The sequence below is a fragment of the Porcisia hertigi genome, chromosome 13 (assembly GCF_017918235.1).
Source record: "Porcisia hertigi strain C119 chromosome 13, whole genome shotgun sequence".
Taxonomy (NCBI): Eukaryota; Euglenozoa; class Kinetoplastea; order Trypanosomatida; family Trypanosomatidae; genus Porcisia; species Porcisia hertigi.
The window spans coordinates 56,140-76,258 of record NC_090572.1 but is presented as its reverse complement, the minus strand read 5'-3'; the positions used below and the strand labels follow the sequence as shown (position 1 = coordinate 76,258).

Below are 20,119 nucleotides of genomic sequence, written 5' to 3'. Positions count from 1 at the left end.
GAGGTGAGGTGAGGTACGGGCGGGGGGCGTTACCCGGGTGTGCGTGTGGGTAGAGGGGTGCCACGGCAGGCCATGTCGCATGTCCTTCCAGCCTATTTGTGTTCTCTGCCTCAGCGACTGCGACCGGGGCGGCGGCGTCACATCATGCAATCACTATCTCTGTTCTCGCTGCGTCGCCCGTTTGCCAACTGCTGCGCCGTGCCCGTTGTGCCAGCAGCCGTACCAGCTCGTCAAGCTTGACAATCCCAACGTGCAGCAGCTGCTGCAGGACGGTACGATGGCACTCGAGAGAATGTCAAAGGTCACCGGCTCTCAATTGCGGCACTACCAGCAAATCGTGTGCCGTATGCGTCAGGCTTTAGCAATGCTCCATGATCAGCACCAGGACATGGCGCAGCGGCGTCAGCGCAAGGAAGCAGAGTGCGCTGCAGCAGTGTCGCGTGTGCAAGGACTTCAGGCGGAGGTGTGTCGGCTACGCGAGGAGCTGGCACATGCCACCGCTGCTTCTGCAGCCACCGCATCTACCATTCGCGCATCTTCGCAACGAACGGTGCCACACCCGCAGGCCCCGCTCCAGTCATCACCACATCAGCCGCCAGTGCGCGTGTTAGGAGATTCACGAGCCACTCATCCCAGCGGCGGGTACCGCCACGAGGCACCGAGGGCCATCGAGATGTGTCAAACACCGTCCGGGCAGATCATCCCATCCTCGTCAGCGGTCCACCATGGCCCCTTCGTACCTACCGGGGCGGTCGGTGTCAAGGCGCCACATTTGTCCCCACGTGGCCATTGGCCGCGCGCGTCTGCGGCATCGTCGCCGTCGTCGTCCTCTCATCTTCATGGGCAGCATCGAGGGCATCATTTGTGCGCGGACGGCAGCGATGTGCGCAGTGCTGCGGCAGGTGAGAAGTTAACGTCTTCCACCGTCGTATCCGCCGCACCCCTTGGCTGGTCAGCGAGTTCCCTCATAGCGAAGCGCCACCGCGCTGACTCAGACCCATCACTAGCACGGAGACGTGTGGATGGTCATGGTGCCTCACCCGCACAGTCGCCCGCTGGATTTAGCGCCAGCACCAACGTAGTGCTCACGCCTCGCTCCCACGCCGCGGCGTCTCTGCAGCCGCGGCAGCCGCACCAGAGCACCCACGCCTCTATGCGTGGGCCGGGGAGCGGCGGCGGCGGCGGCGACACTACAGGCTCAGGCGTCAACTTCTGGCTCTCAACGCCCCAGGGTGGGGCGCTGCAGCATCCACAGCAGTCACGGCGCCTTGATTCTCTCACGCAAGGCGGCAACCCGTACATGTCTAGACCTTCATCGAAGCCCCTCCAGAGGCTTTTTTCTTCAGCTCACGACGGCTCAAAATCTTTCTAGTGTTTTGCAATGATCGCACCTCCTCCCCCCTCCCCCCTTCCTCCCTTTGCTTCTGGTATGTTCCCGACTTGTACACACACACGCAGAGGGCGTAGGGTCCAGGTATTGAGTCATGCGCACATTCGCATGCATAGGTGTATGTATCTGCCACCTGTTTGATCCCCTCGTTTCTTGTGTTGTTGTTACTACCCCCCCACCCCCACCCCTGCTGCTGCTGATGCTGCTCCTGCTCTACTTTTGCTGCTCAAATGACTACGTCTCCTTCATAGGCACATGCGCTCGTTTCTCTCTCGTCTCCTCAATGACTTGGCACACACGCACAGGCACCCCCCCACCCTGGTGGACGCGCCCCCATCCCCCACTACGTATGTACTCATGCATACATATGCGTGTATTGGACAATAATCCGTACAGCTGCGCGCATGTTTCGCGGGGTGTGTACGTAGGAGCGGAAGCAACAGAGCGTGCGCATCTTGTGTCAAGGTGCGCAAAGCTGTTCAGGGTGCCGTGGCGATGCCCCCCCCCCCCTCCCACTTCTTACTCCATCCCACCCTCCACACTATTCCCACTGTTACCCCCCTCCTCCCCCCCACACACACACACACGCACACACGCACTTGTACTCGATCCTTTCCCCCCTTTTTTTCGCTCGTGAGCCTTTTGCATACACGGGCCAGTCTTTCGCTGCCATTCGCAGGTCTGCTCAACACGACGATCCCCCCTTTTTTTTGGTGAGAGGAACACGATCAAGCGTCTGTGTGATTGCGTGTGCGTCGTTTTTGCAACTTATTCGCGTCTTTTCCCTCACCATCGCTGCTGCTGTATCTCTTGCTGCTGCTCCTCACGTCTCAGGTTCCACAGGTTTTGCTTTGGGTTGCGCTTCCTTGTGTGACCTGTGCGCACTGGTTCCCTCCCCCCCTCCCCTATTTCTCAATCATTCACCGTTGCGATGTCATCCATCAACCGCTCTCCACCCGCACCAACGACGAGTGCATTGACTTTGGTGCGTAAGTTCAAGCTAGTCCTCCTGGGCGAAAGCGGGGTGGGCAAGTCGTCTGTCGTGCAGCGCCTCATGAAGAATGTGTTTAGCGAGAAGTTGAACAGCACCGTCGGCGCCTCGTTCTTTCGATACGCCTGCGACGTGACCGACGGTACGACCATCCACTTTGATATTTGGGATACGGCAGGGCAGGAGCGCTTCAAGAGTTTAGCCGCCATGTACTACCGCGGTGCCGCCGCGGCTCTCGTCTTGTTCGATATCATCTCCACCGACACATTCGAAAAGGCCAGGTACTGGATTCATGAGCTTCGCCTCAACTCACCAGAGACGATTATAATGCTGGTAGGCAACAAGAAGGACTTGGAGGAGGAGCGGCAGGTCTCCTTCTCAGAGGCGCAGCAGTGCGCGGCGGCGATGGGGGCGATGTACTGTGAAACGAGCGCGCGCAGCGGTGACGGAGTGCAGGATGCGTTCCACACCATCGCCACAAAGTTGGTGGAGACGAACAGTACTGCCAATGTGCGCGAGGGCGGTGTCATGGGTTACACAGAGACCACAACACTGCGTAAGGGGAGCGAGTGCTGCTAGGCGAAGGAGACAAGTTGTGGGTTGGTTGGTTGGCCATAACATGACGCGCATCTCTAGGCCGTTCTTCTCTCTCTCTAAGTCTGCTTGCATTCCCTCAGGCACCCAGGCATAGCTGTCTTCCACAGTCGTGCGAGCGTGTGTACGTGCGCATCCTCTTGCCTAGCTTGAACACAAAAAAAAAAGGTGGCGTCATGGTCCAGGAAAGGGTCTGCCGTCGACCACATTTTGTGGTGTGATGAGTTCACCAGCCCCATCACTATCCTACGTGGTCATCTTTTTTTTTTCCTCCAAAATCCTGCCGTGTCTGAGCTCTCACAGGCTCATTTAACGGGGGGGTGCGCCGTCTTTGTGTGTTGGTCGTTATGTTTTTCTTCCATGCAATCGAATCATCTGTCTGGGTTTCGCCCCCCTCCCACCATCTCCTCTGCCATCATCGCGCTACAATCCGTGAACAACCGCCCGTGTGTGACATCTTCCGTTTTTCTCCCTCTTCCTCCTCCTCCCCCCCGCTCTTCCACTTTTGTGTGTATGTATGTGTGTGTGTATGTATGTGTGTATGTGTGTGTGTGTGGGTGGGTGGGGCACGAAAGCCTGTGCTAGTCATCTCAGCCTGCCAGGATAGGCGGCCTTTGCATTGGTCCTGGGGTGAGGCATCTGCACAAGTGCGGACGTATGCGGTGGTATGCACTCATCTCACTGCTCTCTCTTGTTTTGCTTCTGACCTGCCGTCTCCCTGGATATGTTTCCGCACACCCCATGATTGTGTACCACCTGTATCGCTGCCCCACAACATTCCCACTCATGTGCCCCCCCCCCCCTCCCTCCCTTCCCCCCACTGACACCGCCGTTTCCACGGTGTGCACGTGGATCGTCAATCTCGCGGCGGCAATGTGCGTGTGCTTGGGCTTAGCAAACAATTCGAACTCTCTTACCTCTTGTCTCCTGGTAACGGCCTCCGCTCTCCATTCTTGGGCAGACATCCACCAGTCCCCCTCCCTCTCCACCCACCCACCCACACTGCTCTTGATGCGCAGCCGCCGCGAAAGCTTTTCCGTCTCGAATTTTGACATTCCTGCAGTTAACACTGCCTGCCACCCGGCGGCACATCTTTCTGTTCCTGCTCCGCCTCCCTCTCTCCCCTCTTTTTCTAGCCATCGCCACGGATGCATACAGCGTCGTTGTCGTCGTCGTCGTCGATGGCGATTCCGCAGCCACAGTGGCCGCAGTTTGCGCAGATGCGCGATTATGTCTACACTCATACCCAGCCACAGTGGGTCGATGTGGGCACATCTGGGACAAGTCAGCGACCGGCCAGCACGGGGAGCATGCCAGGCATTGGCGAAGACACAAACGAGATGTGGACACCGACTGTCGTGCGTCCACCTCCACTGGAGGGTAGGCGTGTCTGCAAAACGTGTCAGCGATCGAAGAAGACATGTTTGTGCACAACGTGCTTTGTGTGCCGCAACCGCTTCCGCGCGAATCGCCATCATTGCCGCTGTTGCTGGACCGCTGTTTGCTCCGCCTGCTGGGGACATCGACACTACGTACACATGTTGGGGCGGCAGATGTTGGTGTGTGACCGCTGCTCCACACCATGGGCGCTAGAGAATCTCGACAAGCGCCGAAACGGTGGTCTTTTATGGGGACTCTACGTATTGCGAGCGGCAGGCTCTATGCCGCACATGTGCATTGGACCTTCTTGCGGTATCCTGACACGACAGCTCGTGTGCTACAAGTGTGGGCTACCCACCGTTCTGACAAGGCCACACGCCGCTCGTGTGATCCGCGCTAGCGGGGTTTCTAATAGGTTGATGGATACCGTCAGCCTACTCGATGTGCAGCAGCTGTCGCTGCGCGCCATGGAGGTAGACGGCATGACGACAACGCAAGTGGAGTGCATGTTCCGCGGGCTCTTCCACCACTACGAGGAGGTGCTCGCCTTTCGCGCCATCACTACCGCCGTCTTGGCACAGCGGGTGCTGCTTTCCATAGTCGCGTCAGCAATTGCATACGAGTACCTCGGGGCTCCCAACATCACCTTGAGTTTGTCAGACATCCCGTACGCACGTGCACTGCGCATCTCTGTGGCCCGAGAGCGCTACACAATTCTCGAGGCGCCAGGCCGCGTGAAGTTCATCGCCTTCCCTGGAACGCACAACTGGCGAACGCGTCTGGCAGATGTGCAGTTTGCCCGCGTAACCGAGGCTGTGTGGGCGACGTTGCACGAGGGCACGCGCCTGACGGGGATAACAGAAGGCCAAGGCGGGGCTGGCTGCGGTAATGCCACCGTGATGCTCAATGGCGGTGTCCGGAAGGTGTGGGAGTACCGAGTGCACAAAGGCTTCGCACACGAGGCGCAGGAGGTTGGGCTCCCAGTTGATTCACTTCTCGAGGACGTCGACAGTGGCGGCTACACCCTTGTCCTGTGCGGTCACTCTCTAGGTGGTGCCATTGCCCAGTACTTGACTCTGCAGCTCCTGCATCGTCGATCTTCCCTTCTGGTGCCCCGGGGTGCAGAACAAGACAGCCAACGACTTGTGTGTGTCTCACTTGGTGCCCCACTCCTCGGCAACTACGAGCTGGCTGACCACGTGCAGAGCTGTGGCTGGTCGCATATCTTCCACAATTTTGTCTACCGCAGCGACATTGTGCCGCGTCTGTCGTGCACTGACGAACTCGCCTGGGACGCACAGGCGCGCTTTACAGGCCCCATCACTTCTATACTCAGTGCAGCGCAGAGTTGGTGGAGGGGCGGTGGCAGCCAAAGCGACACCGCGAGCGTGCCGTCACGGATGACGAACGTCGCCATTGTCCCTCCCTCCAGCGAGACGCGGACGGGCCGCACCCCCGCCCGCGAAGCAAGCAAGCTCTCCACCGCAATAGCACGCTTGCACACCATGAAGTCATCTGGCTCTTCCTCTACTACTGGCTCTTCCACAGCTGTTGATGACTCAGCGATACCGGCGTTGTTTCCAGAGGACGCCGCAACGGACGAGGAGGGCGCTGTGCTTCCTGAGAAGCGCGGCACCTCTGACGAGTTTTTATCGTGGGCAGAGCAGGCACGGGTCGCCGCCTACGTCGATATCGCTGTCCGCAAGGGCCCTGATGCGCTGGAGAGTGACACGCCGACGCCGGCGCCGTCTCATGCTGAGACGGCGCAGCGAGACGCCGCCGTAGAGGCAGCCCTTCGCGGGTTCAGCAGCCGGTGCGCGTATGCGAGCGGTTCCGGTCTTGACCAATTGAGCACTACTCCTACATCGCTCCGTAGCGGTGGCTGTGACGATCCCGACGGCGAGAAGAAGTCCGTCGCCCCTTCAGGGACGGTAGGGGTATCGGCGGACACAGCGGCGGATGTGGCGTTACCCACGCTTTCGCGCCGCATGCACCGGCGCTTCACGTGTTTCGGCCGTTATCACTTCATCCAGTACGGCACCTACGGGTACGTGTCGACGGACGACTCGGAGACGGCCTTCGGTGTGTTAAAGCACGGCTGCGGTGAGGCTTCTATCTTGGGGGATCATTCGATAGAGGCGTACAATCGAGGGGTCATGCTTCACCTCCACCGCCACGCCGGGTCCTAGCCACCTGCGCGCACGTCATTATGCGGTGATGGTGTTGGGGTGTGCATGCTCCAGCTTCCATGAGTGAGCGTAGGTGTATTGGTCCACCCAACACCCCACGTGGAGGCGCGTACACAACATTTGGCGAGGCCTTGGTATTTTGGCTGTGCTACATAAGACTGATGTACTACACCACTAGCTGTTGCCTCGCCCCCCCCCCCCCTTTGAGTCTTCCTCCCTCTCTCCCCAAACACACACACACTCTCTCTACGTGTACGAATCCACCTCACACGGGGGAGGGGCGGGGGGGGGAGTGGGGGGAGAGAGGGAGGGTGGAGGACGGTGTATCGCCGCCTGATATTTCGTCTCACCATCGCTAATGGTGAAGAAGTTTCTGCACTTCCAAGATCAAGCGCTTCCCACGTAGGGGTAGTCGAGGGCCCCATTGGCGGTGGATGTCGGTGACATCGACTTGTAAAGGCGAGCGCTTCTGCGCCGTTTATATAATATGCAGTATACTAACACGACTGCAACGAATCTGTCGCCCTTCATTGCCTAGTGGTGATGTTGAGAAGGGGGGGGAGGGGGAGAGCGCCCATTTCCCTCTCCTTTTTAGATCACTGTGGTGCATTCTTTCTCGTGCGCGCTTTTTATGCTCAGCCCCGCCCCCCCCTTTGTTGTTCTTGTCGTCTTTCGTATTACTGCTCCACGTTTTGACTGTCAACGCGTTTGCAGGCATGCATCTGTCTGTTTCGCTTCTCTCTTTTACACAGGACTTATATCCCCCCCCCCCTCCCCCCGTGTGGGTCATCCTTCATTTGCATTAGCTCATCGTGCCTGCTTGTGTTCTGCTCGCGGTCACTTTAGTTTTGATGGCTCACCAGAGCCTGTCAAAGGTTCATTTTCTGTGGGTGTGCGCGCGTGTATGGATGTCTTGTGTGCCCTCCTCACTTCCTCAGTGATCTCTCCGCATCTGCGTCTCTTTTTTTTTTCTTGGCGTGGTTGTGATGTGCACGCTCGTCGTCGCTGACACGAAGACGAGAAGAAGGTGGTGAGAGGTGGGGGAAAGAGGCGGCGCAGAGGCTCTATGCTAAGTGATTGCAGCACTCAGTGGTGTGTGCGTGCGTCTCTCACCCAATTCTGCAACAGCGTCTTAGGTAGTCGCTGTCTTCGCTCGTGACAGATCGACGACTTCGTGTGGCGCATCGTTGCTCCTTCCCTTTGTTGTTTGCTCTCTCAAAGTCACTGGATCGGTGAGTGCGTTAGGGTGGACAGCGACGACGACTTTTGATGCACCGTTGGTCTTCTCTTCGTTGCGCTTGTCTAACTGGCTTGTCTCTCTCTCTCTCCGTGTGTGTGTGTGTGTGTGTGTGTGTGTGTGATTACCCAATGCCCTCATTCCGCCCTCTCTCTACCCCTCCTCCCCCCCCCCCTCCTCTCCACCATGTTTCTGTTACTATAATGCAATATATCTGTGTCTTCGCTATCACCATCACCACCGTCCGATGTACTTGAATACTTGCATGCATCTACACACAAAGCCATAACCTTAGAGCGGCTTCTCTCTCTCCCCCGACTGCCTTCACGGCGAAGTAACGCGCCACAACCCCACACACCGACCCCATCATCATCATCATCATCACACACGCAGTCCATGATCAAGTCCACAAAAAGGTGGCGCACGATAGTCGGTGCAGCTGTGGCGTCTGCTATACAGAAGGATTCCACGCCCAAGTATGAGAGGAGGGTTGCATACCACACGGTGCGTCCTCGCCGGCGGCCTGCCCCGCTTCCAGCGGAGGCGCATCGCGTCTCCACCACCAGCGAGGTACAAGTGAAGGAGTTCAAACGTTTCTACGAGACAGTGACACGCTCGAAGGAGGCGAAAAGTCTGCTACTCACGCCGCTTGGCTACGGTGGCAGCGAGCGCATTCTCAACAACGAGTTCCTGCATCGCTGTCCGTGGCAGGCAAGCTGTGTGGAGCTCCGGGAGCGCGCCGTGGAGACGGAGACAAGAGTGTTCAGCTACAGCAACATCGACTTTTCCGCCCTGCGAGAGCAGTCGCGTCGCAAGGGCCTTGCGGCGGGTGGGCGAGGGAGCAGTCTAAACCCATCATCGCGCGGCACCTACTATAACGTGGAGGACATGTTTTTCAAGTCGAACCAAGAGTCGGGGCCGAAGAAACTGCAGGGTCCCGGGCTGGAGGTCGTGCATTACTACGAGACCTCCACTCAGGAGGGATTGGCAGGGTATCAGAGCATTGCGCTGAAGGTGCGTAAGCAGCAGCTACCCGGGTCTTGCACGAACTTTTCTGCTGAGGGTGGGTTCGCTGTGTGGGTCGTGTCACTCGACGAGTATATTGAAATCCTGAACAAGATGGGCTGCCTTCCCGAGTAAGCCCTGTTGCGGAGATCACGTGAGGAGAAGCTGGCGACGCTCTCACGGATGTGCAGGGTTGGGGGTGGGGGGGGCACAAGTAGGAGGGGCATGTGTACATGTGGGTGGGGCAGACTGGCTGACAAGCCGAAGGGAGTAGGTAGTCCCCTGTGCGCACTGCTGCACACGTGCTGACGTGCTGTGGGGTGGTCTGGCAGTGTCGCTGGACCTCCGCCGTTTTCCCTGTACCGCTACGGGGATGCGCTGCTTACCTTCTTCTGCTCTCCCCCATCCCCATTTTGGTCACCCACTCCCCCCTCCTTCCTTCCTTCCTTCCCTCCTTCCTCCCCCTCCTCCCTCCCCCCGTTTTCCCCTTTTCTTTCCGATCTATTTTTCTCCCTCCCCCATCCACTCGCTTCTCCTGGGAGTTTGCCGTAGGTCTCTGTGTGAGTGCTTGTACCGCGGTGCCTGCAGCCCGGTCAGCCTTACTGCCTCACTGGCTCTGCGCAATACTTTCGCTCTGGGCTACTCCTCTTTCTCCTCTCATCGATGATGCACGTCCGCGCTCGCCCAGACACACGCGCACAGAGGAGGCGCAGTCCCATTACTTTTTCTCCCCCTCACCTTGCCGATAGCTCTGCTCTCTCTCCGTCATCGTCCCTGTCGACTTTAGCTTCGCTTGGCTTTGCTTTTAGCCCTCCACTCCTATTCTCATGCTTGGTTTGTGTGTGTGTGTGTGTGTGTCTGTGTGGGTCATCCCCCTCCCCTCCCCTCCCTTCCCCTCTCACGTTTGGTATGATTTTTACTTGGCCCGTTGATTGATTTCCCTTCACTGCAACGTGCGCGTTCGTGGGTGGACGAGTTGGCATTCACCCGCAGCCCTCGTGTCTTTCGGACACCTGCGTCCGTCTCCACGGTCTACATCTAAAAACGGGGAGGGGGCGGGAGAGGAGTTCTTTCTTTTTTTTCCGGAGTTTTTGTCACATCCCTTTTTTTTCTTTTGTTCAACTTTTCCACCGTTTTTAAAAAAATATATTTTGTACAGCGATGTGCGTGTGTGTCTGTGTTTGTCACGCCCCACTTCTCCCCTCTCAGATAGGCACACACAGCTCACTCTACCCTGGTTCTCCTCCCCTTGCTGTGGGACGGCGGGCCATCGTCACCGTCTATGGTGATGTCGGCACTCCAAAGCATAAATAACGGAGCACCTTCATCACGGCGGCAGAACCACAGCATCGACGACAAAGAGGAGGGAGGCGGCGGGTCAAAAAAAAAAAAACTGCGTCATCGCACGTAATGTCTGCATATACTTTCGGTATCTTCTCTTGTAGGAATTTCTTTTTCTGTATATGTGCCCATCTTTTCTACGTCTGTGCGTGTGTGCGCTCCTGAAAGGTGGGCACGTGACCGCGAGAACCCTGTGCATATACATATATATATATATATATACAAATACAAGCATATGTAGATCCAAACGCCCAATAAGATGCCATCTCTGTGATTCCCCACATGTGTCTTCCCTCCCCTTCGCTCCCCCCTTGTCTCTCCTTCTGAGACTTTGTGTTTCGTTTCTTCAACACTTTTCATTCTTTGTCATCCTTGAGAAAAAAACACTTTTGTTGTTTTTATTGCCGTCGATGTGCGTTGCTTCGTCGGTGGTGCACGTGCGCTCACAGACACACACACACACATATATACACACACCCAATCCCCCGTGTCCAATAGTCACATTGACTCTATGCGTATATATAATATAATATATATATACACCTTCATGTTGTGCTGTTCTCGACATTCAACTTCTCCCCGATCTTTTTTTTTCATCTCCCCCCTTCCTTCCTTTTTTTCTCTTCTTTTTTTTTACTTTTTTTATTCCCCCTTCATCTGGCCCCTGTTTGTTTAACCGCCGTATTGTTGTTGCTTTTGTGTGTGTATATATTTGAGCTCATTGGATTCTGTTGTTGTATGATTTATTCGTTTTTTTCCTGGCTTGTATTTTATGATGGATGGATGGCTGCTTATAACTATTATTGCTACTATTCTGGCTGCTGCCGCCGCTGCCATTTGCCCTCCCTCCCTCCCTCCCCCCCTCCCCACAAAACTCCTCTTTTTCCCTTTCTCTCTGCACGAATGCTCACGCTGACACGCGCGCTATTGCCCAAAGAAAGTGAGAGGTAGTCTTAGCGACTGCATGTCATCCTCTTTTTTTTTCCTGTTCTTCTTTGATTGTTTCTGTTTTGTTATTGTTATTGTTGCTGTTGTTCCACTCCGCGTGTAGTGGTCGGTGTCTAGTTTTGTGTTGGCACGAGCACACCCTTCCCCTCCTTAGGGTGTGTGAGTAGAGAGAGACAGTGTATGCGCACCTCGTGCGCAAGAAAAGTGTTTGTTGTCTTAAGGACCGGGCACCAGTGCTGATGCCAGTGGGAGTGTACGTGAAGAGAGGGAGAGTGTGAGAGTGTGTGTGTGTGTGTGTGTGTGTGTGTGGCAATCGGGGATGCGGAATGCGCGGTGTCTTTATGGCGTGAGGGTACGGAGGTGCGTGTCTGATGAGCGGTACGGTCTCGTTCCCGAGACCACCAGTCTACAAATAGAAATCAAAGTGTGCAGTTCAATGAAGGCTTATTTTCGTTCTTATACCTACACATGCCTCTTCTACTGAGGTGCGGCTTGACATGGGTAGGTGTATGCGTGTGTGTGTGTGTGTGTGCCGTACACCACCACGCATTCGGTCTCTCTTTTTTTTCCCTTCAACGCCCTTCTGGACTTCCCACTTGTGAGTGACTGCAACGTTCTCTCTTGCACAGCTTTCCCTCCTCCTTTTTTTGGCCGTGTTCGTTACCTCCGGAGGGGTTACTCCCCCCCCCCCCCCATCTTGCTCTGTGCCTCGTCGGTGAGTTTTCTATCATGCGTTGGATTGCTCACCTCTCCTCCCCCTCCCCTCCCTTCATTCGTCTTTATGCGTGTCGTTCGCTAACGTTTTTTTGGCCCCCCCTCGCGGGGGGGGGGAGGGGGGATGGGGGGATGAGGGGGAATCCCTTTTTTTTTCTCATGCACCCGTGCATGCGTGTGCTGTACTGTCTTTTCACTTTCCCGTATATTAGGGGGGTTCTCTTTTTAACAGATATATTTATATATCGATCTTTCTACAAGTATGATGTTGTGCATATATTCTATTTATATTCATGAAAAACTTTTTTTTCTTCATCGGTTGTTTAAACGGCATCGCTTGCATCAAAAAAGAAGTGTAAGGTGTGCATTTTCTGTCGTTGTGGTTGTTGGACGTCTCTCCCTCCCTCCCTGTCATGAAGCGCACATAATCACCACGCCCAGACCGTCCGCCGTTTTCTCAACGATCGTTCCCCCCTTTTTTTCTTTTGTTTCACTTTGAAAAAAAAACAGACATGTTCATGCGCACACCAGACACTTCTTCCCTCCCCCTTTTTTTTGTGTGTGTAGTCATTTGTCTCCGCCTCATTGACACCGACGTTCCTACATGAACTTCTCTGCACTGGATGTATGTGTGTGTGTGTGTGGGTGTGTGTGTGATCGCGGCAGAGGGATGTGACGACATGCACAACGAACCAAAGGCGAAGTCCCTCCTCACCCCTCCCATCTATCGGCCGCCCTCCCCTTCTTTTCTTTACTACCGCGATTTTTGGGCACACACACACACACAATTACACGCGCTCATTTCACGTGGCTCTTCTCTGTCATCGCTGCTACGCGTGGCCCTTCCTTGCCAGAGAGAGGTAGAGCAGTAGGCTCTACCTGACTATATTGAGGCGGGGGTGGTACACTATGCGCTTGGCCTTGGCCACCGCACTCTACGCGGACGCCACGCGTCTCTACCGCCAGGGTGACCTTCACCACGCCCGAGACGCGGCTGAGGAGGGACTGCTTTCATTATCACCCGGCGCACACAGCGGTGTTACTGCCAACCATCATCTCCATGGGAGCGTCGAACCCGAGAAAAATACGGACAGGCTCTCTGTTGGCTGCGAGGGTTTGCAGGCTCAGCAGCGTCGGCGCCACCACCTCTTTGGGAATATACTTTTGCTTTTGTCGAGCATCTACATGGCTGTGCAAGACTACATCGAGGCGGAAAGGCTGCTTGTGACGTGCGATGGATATTGGAAGGAACGTCTGGCTGGTACACCCACGAAGGCCTCTCCCGCTGGCACGTCTGGAGACGCGGAGGGGGCGCGTTGTGGTGACCTAGACGAAGGGCTGGCGGGTGTGGCGTACAACCGTGCTGTGCTTCTTCTTGAGCGGCTTCAGTGTACCCCATCCTTGTCTCCCAGACGCGGAGACAGTTCACCCTGGGTGGCACCGCTGGTTGACGTGTGCGGTGTTGATGCGCGTGAGACACACTCGTCGACATCCTCATCCACTGTGGCGACTTCTCCAGGTACACCGGAGGCGGTGCATGCACGCGCGATGGCATTTTTGCTGGAGGCGCAGGGCCATCTTGCGCACACGCTTGGGCCGCCTCGCAGGCTTCTCGCCGATGTTCTGCACACACTTGGCGTTTGTCATTACGAGGCGGCAGACTACATCGCTGCACTAGAAGCATGGCAACGCTCTATTGCGATTCGCGTGCATCTTCACGCCCAGCGGCTGCGAACCGACCATGTCACCCTTCAACGCGACGAGGGCGGTGGTGCCGGCACTGAGGAGCTGAAGCTGGCTTTGACGATGGAACATGTGGCACATGTTTATCAATTGCTGGATGGACGCTCTCTCCACGCGCTGAAGCTGTTGGACACAGTGGCACAAACGCGACGCCAGTACCTTGGGCCCACGCACCCACTCTATGTCCGCACCCTGGCCCACCAGGGTGTTCTGGCAGCGGAGCTGGGGCACACAAGGCTCGCCTGCGCACTTTTCGACCCGGTACAGCGCCATCTTCAGCGACACTGATTCGGGGACACTACCTCCGCCTAGTCGTGCCTGCTCAGCTCAGGAGAGGTGCAGCAGTGGCGACGCCACCTCGCGTCGTTACCCTCTTCCCTCCTCCCTCCTCCTCCTTCCCGTTCCTTCAACTTATACACAACAGGCAGTGGGGAGAGGGAGCGCACCAGAGAGTTGCGAAGAGGCCGATGGACCGTTTTGATAGATTCGAATCGTGCTAACATAGACATTACAGATTGTTGCGGCAACGATGTTGAGCCAGTCGGAGAGGACATATTTTCTCACGAGCCGGTGCGCTCATCATGAGCTGCGCTGACCACCACTGAAGCGATTGGGGGGGGGGGAGAGGGGAGGGATCATGTCTGGACGCAGGGATTGCTGACTTTGCCCCTGCGTGTCTGTCTGTCCGTTCGTTTCGATTGTGCCCACCTTCTAGTACGTGAAAAGAATGGAAAGAAAGCTGCCTATTGGCGGCGGCGGGAGGGGGAGGGGCACGTCGTGGTTTTCTCCGTGCGGTGGTGGTTAGTCGCGCCTGTGAGCGGGGTGCGCCTATTTGTGTAGGCACATCACGGGAGGGGAGGGGGCAGAGAGGCTCGAGGGTGTGCTCCCCCCCCGCCCCTTCCCCCCCCCTCCCCCGTTTAAAGGAAAAGGCTTTACTGTGCGTTTGTGTGTGTTCTGTTTTTTTGCTTGCATGTTTTTTTTATTCCACACCGCCGTTGTCACTCACTTCTACTTTCTTCCCTCACGTCTTCTCATCTTTTGTGCGGGGTGGGTGGGGGTTGGGCCTCATCTCATCCCCCCCCTTCAAACGCCACAGTAAAGGGCCGCCACGATGGAGGTCGGCCAGCGGTGTCGTCTGTGTCTCACCGACCGCACGTTCACGCAGGGCGCAGACACCTCAGATGACGTTCACCGCGGCGGCTTGTCTGTGACGGGGGTAGTCGTGGGGGTACGTCCCCACGCCGAGGAGCCCTGGCGACGTTTTTACTACATTCATTGCACCCATGTCGAGTTCAGTGCAGAACTGGCGAGGCAACGGCGTAAGGCAGAGGCACCGTCGTGGTGCGGGGCTTCGATCGGCACGGTAGGAAGCGGCACTATCCACAGTCGTAACGAGTTGCGTGCCACTAACAGCGGTTTTGTCTCAAGCGACGGCTACCACTACCGCTACGATGGCTGGTATGAGGGCTACGCTCTCACTCCGCTGGCTGCGCCCCTCACCACGCCCGACGACACCGCGGCGGGGGCTCCCGCTCACTCTTCTTCTGCTGAGCCGTCTGTGGCGTTGCCAAAATTGGGCGGTGGCGAAGGAGCGGAGTCGGTACCCTCCACGTCACTGCCGTCTGTACAGCGCTGCGAAGTAGCAGAAGAGTGGGTGGCCGCGATGGAGCGTGACACCGCCGTGTGCGAGGTGGTGTACCTCTGTTACGCCTTTCAACCCTGGTTTCCCGCACCGTTCGGCGCTCTGCAGTATCTAGCCCTCCCCGAGGCTGATGTTTGCCACTCTGTCTATGTGTGCCACCGCTGTCTTTCGCCCTTCTTCACGCGGGAGCAGTATTACGTACACCTGGCCGGTGAGTACTGCCGCCTGCGGGCCCCCCCTGGACGACTTATTTATCACGACGCTGTCGCCGGGTACAAGGCATTTCTTGTGGATGGCGCGAAGAACCTCCACTACGGTCGCTGCCTCTCCCTCCTAGGCAAGTTACTCATCGAGAGCAAGCTGCTATCGAATGACGTCGATCTGTACGAATACGTGGTCGTGACGGTACCTCGCGCCTCGCTACCGTACGTCCCAGCCGCGTTGCCGACCTCGGCGTCTAATGAGCGCTGTGGTGCGGACACTCCTGTTCCGCTGTCGAGCGAAGAGTTCCGGCTGATCGCGAGAGACTTCGATGCCGAGGACTGGGACGGCGATGCGGTGATGGGGTACTTCAGCAGATTGAAGCACCACGCCGATCACACTCTCTCGTGCATCGTGACGCTTCCCATGTTTCAGCGGATGCGTGTGGCCACGTTTCTGCTGGACTTGGCGTACTGGATGACACAGCAGCGGCAGCGCTTGTGTGGATGTGGTTTCTGTGGGCAGTCGGGTGGGGCCATCAGTCGGCCCTTTTCCCCCCATGGGCAGTCGTTGCTCCTCTCGTACTGGAGACGTGCCCTACTGCGAGCCTTAGCTGAGGTCGCCCCGTCACACCGGCGTGTGTCGCGGGCCATGCAGTCAGAGCCTCGCTTCACCTTGGCGGAGCTCCGTGCGGTGTTTGACATACCCATCCACACGGATGATCTGAAAACGTTGCTGCTGCAGAGTGAGCTGGCCTTTTATCAGCCCATCGCCACCAACCCGGCGACAGCGGCGCGCGATGACAACCATGACGAGAGCGCCTCGCCACCGACTTCGAGAAGAAGGCCACGTCGACAGGACACCAGCCCCACCACGTCAGTGACCGACTCACAGGTAAGCAGCTCCCGCGATGCGTTCGGCTCAACATCTGGTGCGCGCTACACGGCGACTTTACTTTTGGAGGCCTCACTTCTCGAGGCGGCGGCGGCGGCGGCGGCGGCGGCGCGGAACACATCATCGCCGCGCCCATGCGCTGTGTTTGACAAGCGCTTTCTTGTGAGGGATGGCCTGCGGGGCTCCTACGCCTATGGCACGCCATACTTTCACTACTGAGGAGCTATTCCGGAGAACCGTGAGCGGTTCGCGATGCGAGTTCTGCATGGAGGAATGGGGGCAACGGAGGATCTGCCACAAGGCGCGTGTGTATCCATTCGGTTTACAGTTTTTGTCCTCTCTCGCAGTCCACCGTGTGTATGTGCGCGTGTGTGATGGCCTCAGTGCTGTTTTCCCCCCTTTTTTTATGTCTCCCTGCCTTTCTCATGACCCCCTCCATCGCGAGCCAGTGAAGGACTCTTCACTACCAAACATAATCGCCAAGAATATTCGCCGAAGTACAGAACAGCCACCGCCTGTGTGTGGTTGTCACGCTGACCTCTCTCCTGTTCCTCCTCCAAAACATGTTTTTTTTTGGTTGTTGTGTGCATCTCTCCAATATTTTCTTCTTCTCGATCTTGCAATCGCATACGCATGGACGTGCACACATCCACATCGCCGTCAGTGTCTCTGTGTCTGTATTCCCTTCATCCCCCCCCCTCCCCTCGCCGCAGCGTCCACTCCCGTGTTCCTCCTCTCCGTGAGAGTGTGTGTATGTGGTGTGCTTCGAGTACCATTAGGGCTCCCTGCTTTTTATTTTCACGTTTCTGGGAGCGCTCGCGCTGTCTTCATATCCTCGTGTGTGCGTGCATACATACGCACATCGCGACACACGTATACGCTGCCTCCCCTCTCTTTTTTTTTTTCCCTTCGCCCCTTCACCCTTGAGGCCGCACTCCAAGGGTTCACCATCCTTCCCTTCCCCTTGTTTTCCTTGTTTTCCTTGCTTTCTCTCTTTTACACACACACACACACACACTCTCCATGTCCGCTGAGGATACCCCCGTCGCCCTCTTCCTGCAGGCATGCAAGCAGGAGGGTGTCAAACTACCCAACCCAAAACTGGTGCAGTTTTTTCAGAGCCACGAAACCTTTGACAGCATCCTTGAGATCGACCTCAGCAACAATTATGTCGGCAACCGTGGCCTGTTGGCGGTGCTGGGTGTCATTGAGCATCTGAGCTGTTTCCGCTTCCTCAACGCCATGGATCAGAAGCTGTACAACTCAGATCTCAACGAGGAAGCTATAAAGGGCAACACGGTGATTGACCGAATCGTGGATGTCTTCAAGGTGCACCCCACCGCCAACTCGCTCAACCTCAGCAACAACCCCATCTCAAACTACGCTGGGCGAAAGCTGCTCTCTCTGGCGCAGGTGAACCGCCGCATGTGCCGCATCGAGGTGAATGACACCCGTATCGATTTCGAATTGCGCAAAAAAATTGCGAAGCAGTGCGAAGAGAACACCCGCAACCTCTGGGACGCCGAGCAGGAGGCGGATGATAAGCCAGAAGCTGCTTTTGGTGAAAACATGGAGTGGGTGCCGACCCAAACCACCGCAGACCTCACGTCGCTTGGCGCCGGTCGCGCTCGGCGCCAGACAGTGCGTGTCAAAGGTATCGACCCCGAGGCGGCCAAGAACTATGTGGCACCGGTGCACGAGAAATCGCCCGAGGACACGGAAATGATTTGCGAGCTGCTGAGCCACAACGTGCTCTTTGGTTTCCTTGGCAGCAAAGACATCCTCACCGTTGCGGGTGCGATGTATCGAGAGGAGTTCGTGAAGGATGAGTGTATCATCGAGTTTGGTCAGAACAATTGTGATAAGCTCTACGTTATTCAGAGCGGCCATGCAGATATCATAAAAGAGGGACAGAAGGTATTCGTCAAGACGGAGGGCACGGCGGTGGGTGAGTTGGAGCTGCTGTACGACACGCCCGCCGTAGCCACTGTGAAGGTGTCCACGGATACGTTGGTCGCATGGGTGCTGGACCGCGAGACATACCGCAACCTCGTCATGGGATCCTGCATCCGCCGCCGAGAGATGTACGTGTCACTGCTTGCCAAGGTTCCCTTTTTACAGAGCCTCGATTCGTACGAGCGTATGCAGGTTGCAGATGCCCTCTCAAGCGACGAGTTTGCCGCTGGTGACTACATCATTCACTTCGGCGAGGAGGGTGAGTGGCTGTACATCATCATCGATGGCACGGTGGAGGTGATCGGTCGGGACGAGGCTGGAAACGAGACGAAAGTGTGCGAGTTCTACAAAGGCGACCACATTGGGGAGCTTGAGTTTCTGAACAATCACCGCACCGTCGCGGACGTCGTAGCCGTCACAGATGTCACAACAGCAAAGCTTAACCGCCGGCATTTTGAGATGTGCATGGGCCCCGTCATGGACGTTCTGAAGAGAGATAGCAGCTCCGCGAAGTACGAGTACTACCAGCACGTCCTCCAGCAGCAGCAGCAGCAACAGCAGCAGCAACAACAGAATGCCTCTGCGGGGTAGCAGTAGGCGGACATTTTCAACAGCCACGGTGAGAACAAAGTGCGTTTATGCACGGGGGGGGGAGGTTGGTGAGCGAATTTGCCCTCCGATAAAGGCGAGAAAGGCCGGCCGGCAGCGACTCCCCCTTTTTCTCAGCAATGATATTCTCTCCCTCCCCTCCCCTCCCCCTTTCCCCCCTCCCTCCCCCTCCCATTCTTTCCCTCACTGTATCTTATTTTTCTCCGACGTCAGCTGATGTGCGCACCCCCTACAGTGAACCTTTGCAATATTTTCTACTTTTTTTTCACTACCCACAGCCTTCTCGCTCTGATGTACAGCCGTTTATGTGTGTGTGAGTGTGTATGTGCTCGTGTATGTGCTCGTGTATACGCGCATGGAGGGGCTCATCCTCGGACACGTGTGTATCCGTGGATGTCAAATCGACACCACTGCACAAGGGGGGACATTCAACTGAATTTGACCAAACGCAGCATACATATAAATATATATAAATATATATTTATATATATTTATATGTACACACACACACACACGAGGATGCACTTGTTACTGACGTTTCCCTGAGTTTTGTAGGTTTTACTTGCGAGAGCTCTGTGACGCCTCTCTCTCTTTCGCTTGTGTGTGTCCATTTGGTTAGTGCCACAGTCCCCCCCCCCTCCTGACCATGGCCTGAAGAGGACTGTGGCACTAACCAAAACGCACACAACTCTCACACGACAGAAAAGGAGGGGGTGATGGGAGTGGGGGAGGGGGGCGGGAGAGCGTCTCCCTCCCTTCCCTTCCTTTTTTTTTTGTGCCGCTGCCTGTTCCGACAGCCCCTTCCTCTTCCTTGTTCTACACTTAAAGCCCCTTTCAAATGAGGTTTTCCCATTTTCATGCGTTGATGATGTACAGACCTGTGATGCCGCTCACTCCTCCTTCTCTCCCTCTCTCCATTCGTCCATGGCTCAAACCCAGATGCAAACACACAGGGGGAAGAACACCAACAGCCCACGCCCTCTTTTTTTTTTGTGTTTCTCTGGTATGTATTGCGTCTGGGGGCTCCTTTGCTTTTTGTTGCTTCGTGCATGTCAAACACTGTCACAAATTGGCCGAGGGGGAGCAACAACAACAAGGGAGGGAGAGAGAAGAGTGAAGCTCTGAGAAAACCAGCCGCAAAGTACGAATGCGAATAGTCACCCACGAAGGAAGGAAAGAAGGAAGGGGAGGGGGGAGTCGAGAGCAAAGCGAAAGAGAAATTATGTGAATGCGTGCGTGTTTTTGTATAAAGAGAAGACACGCATCGATATTGCGGTGTGTGTGT

General features: G+C 56.2%; 7 protein-coding genes across 7 annotated transcripts; all 7 read left to right on the top strand.

The window, feature by feature from the left end:
* Nucleotides 1–79: 79 nt before the first annotated feature.
* JKF63_06213 (uncharacterized protein) lies at nucleotides 80–1,372 on the top strand (the record flags this gene model as incomplete). The annotated part of the gene is made up of 1 exon (XM_067902163.1): nucleotides 80–1,372. The coding sequence occupies one exon, from the start codon at nucleotides 80–82 to the stop codon at nucleotides 1,370–1,372; it is 1,293 nt and encodes a 430-aa protein (XP_067758660.1).
* Nucleotides 1,373–2,321: 949 nt separating this feature from the next.
* Nucleotides 2,322–2,960, top strand: JKF63_06212 (uncharacterized protein; the record flags this gene model as incomplete). The annotated part of the gene is made up of 1 exon (XM_067902162.1): nucleotides 2,322–2,960. The coding sequence occupies one exon, from the start codon at nucleotides 2,322–2,324 to the stop codon at nucleotides 2,958–2,960; it is 639 nt and encodes a 212-aa protein (XP_067758659.1).
* A 1,163-nt stretch (nucleotides 2,961–4,123) lies between these two features.
* Nucleotides 4,124–6,544, top strand: JKF63_06211 (uncharacterized protein; the record flags this gene model as incomplete). The annotated part of the gene is made up of 1 exon (XM_067902161.1): nucleotides 4,124–6,544. One exon carries the CDS (start codon nucleotides 4,124–4,126, stop codon nucleotides 6,542–6,544), a length of 2,421 nt encoding a protein of 806 aa, XP_067758658.1.
* A 1,633-nt stretch (nucleotides 6,545–8,177) lies between these two features.
* On the top strand, nucleotides 8,178–8,921 carry JKF63_06210 (uncharacterized protein; the record flags this gene model as incomplete). The annotated part of the gene is made up of 1 exon (XM_067902160.1): nucleotides 8,178–8,921. One exon carries the CDS (start codon nucleotides 8,178–8,180, stop codon nucleotides 8,919–8,921), a length of 744 nt encoding a protein of 247 aa, XP_067758657.1.
* Nucleotides 8,922–12,698: 3,777 nt separating this feature from the next.
* JKF63_06209 (uncharacterized protein) lies at nucleotides 12,699–13,820 on the top strand (the record flags this gene model as incomplete). The annotated part of the gene is made up of 1 exon (XM_067902159.1): nucleotides 12,699–13,820. One exon carries the CDS (start codon nucleotides 12,699–12,701, stop codon nucleotides 13,818–13,820), a length of 1,122 nt encoding a protein of 373 aa, XP_067758656.1.
* An 823-nt stretch (nucleotides 13,821–14,643) lies between these two features.
* JKF63_06208 (uncharacterized protein) lies at nucleotides 14,644–16,721 on the top strand (the record flags this gene model as incomplete). The annotated part of the gene is made up of 2 exons (XM_067902158.1): nucleotides 14,644–16,306; nucleotides 16,537–16,721. The coding sequence occupies 2 exons, from the start codon at nucleotides 14,644–14,646 to the stop codon at nucleotides 16,719–16,721; spliced, it is 1,848 nt and encodes a 615-aa protein (XP_067758655.1).
* A 571-nt stretch (nucleotides 16,722–17,292) lies between these two features.
* On the top strand, nucleotides 17,293–18,816 carry JKF63_06207 (uncharacterized protein; the record flags this gene model as incomplete). Its single annotated transcript, XM_067902157.1, has 1 exon — nucleotides 17,293–18,816. One exon carries the CDS (start codon nucleotides 17,293–17,295, stop codon nucleotides 18,814–18,816), a length of 1,524 nt encoding a protein of 507 aa, XP_067758654.1.
* Nucleotides 18,817–20,119: the final 1,303 nt, after the last annotated feature.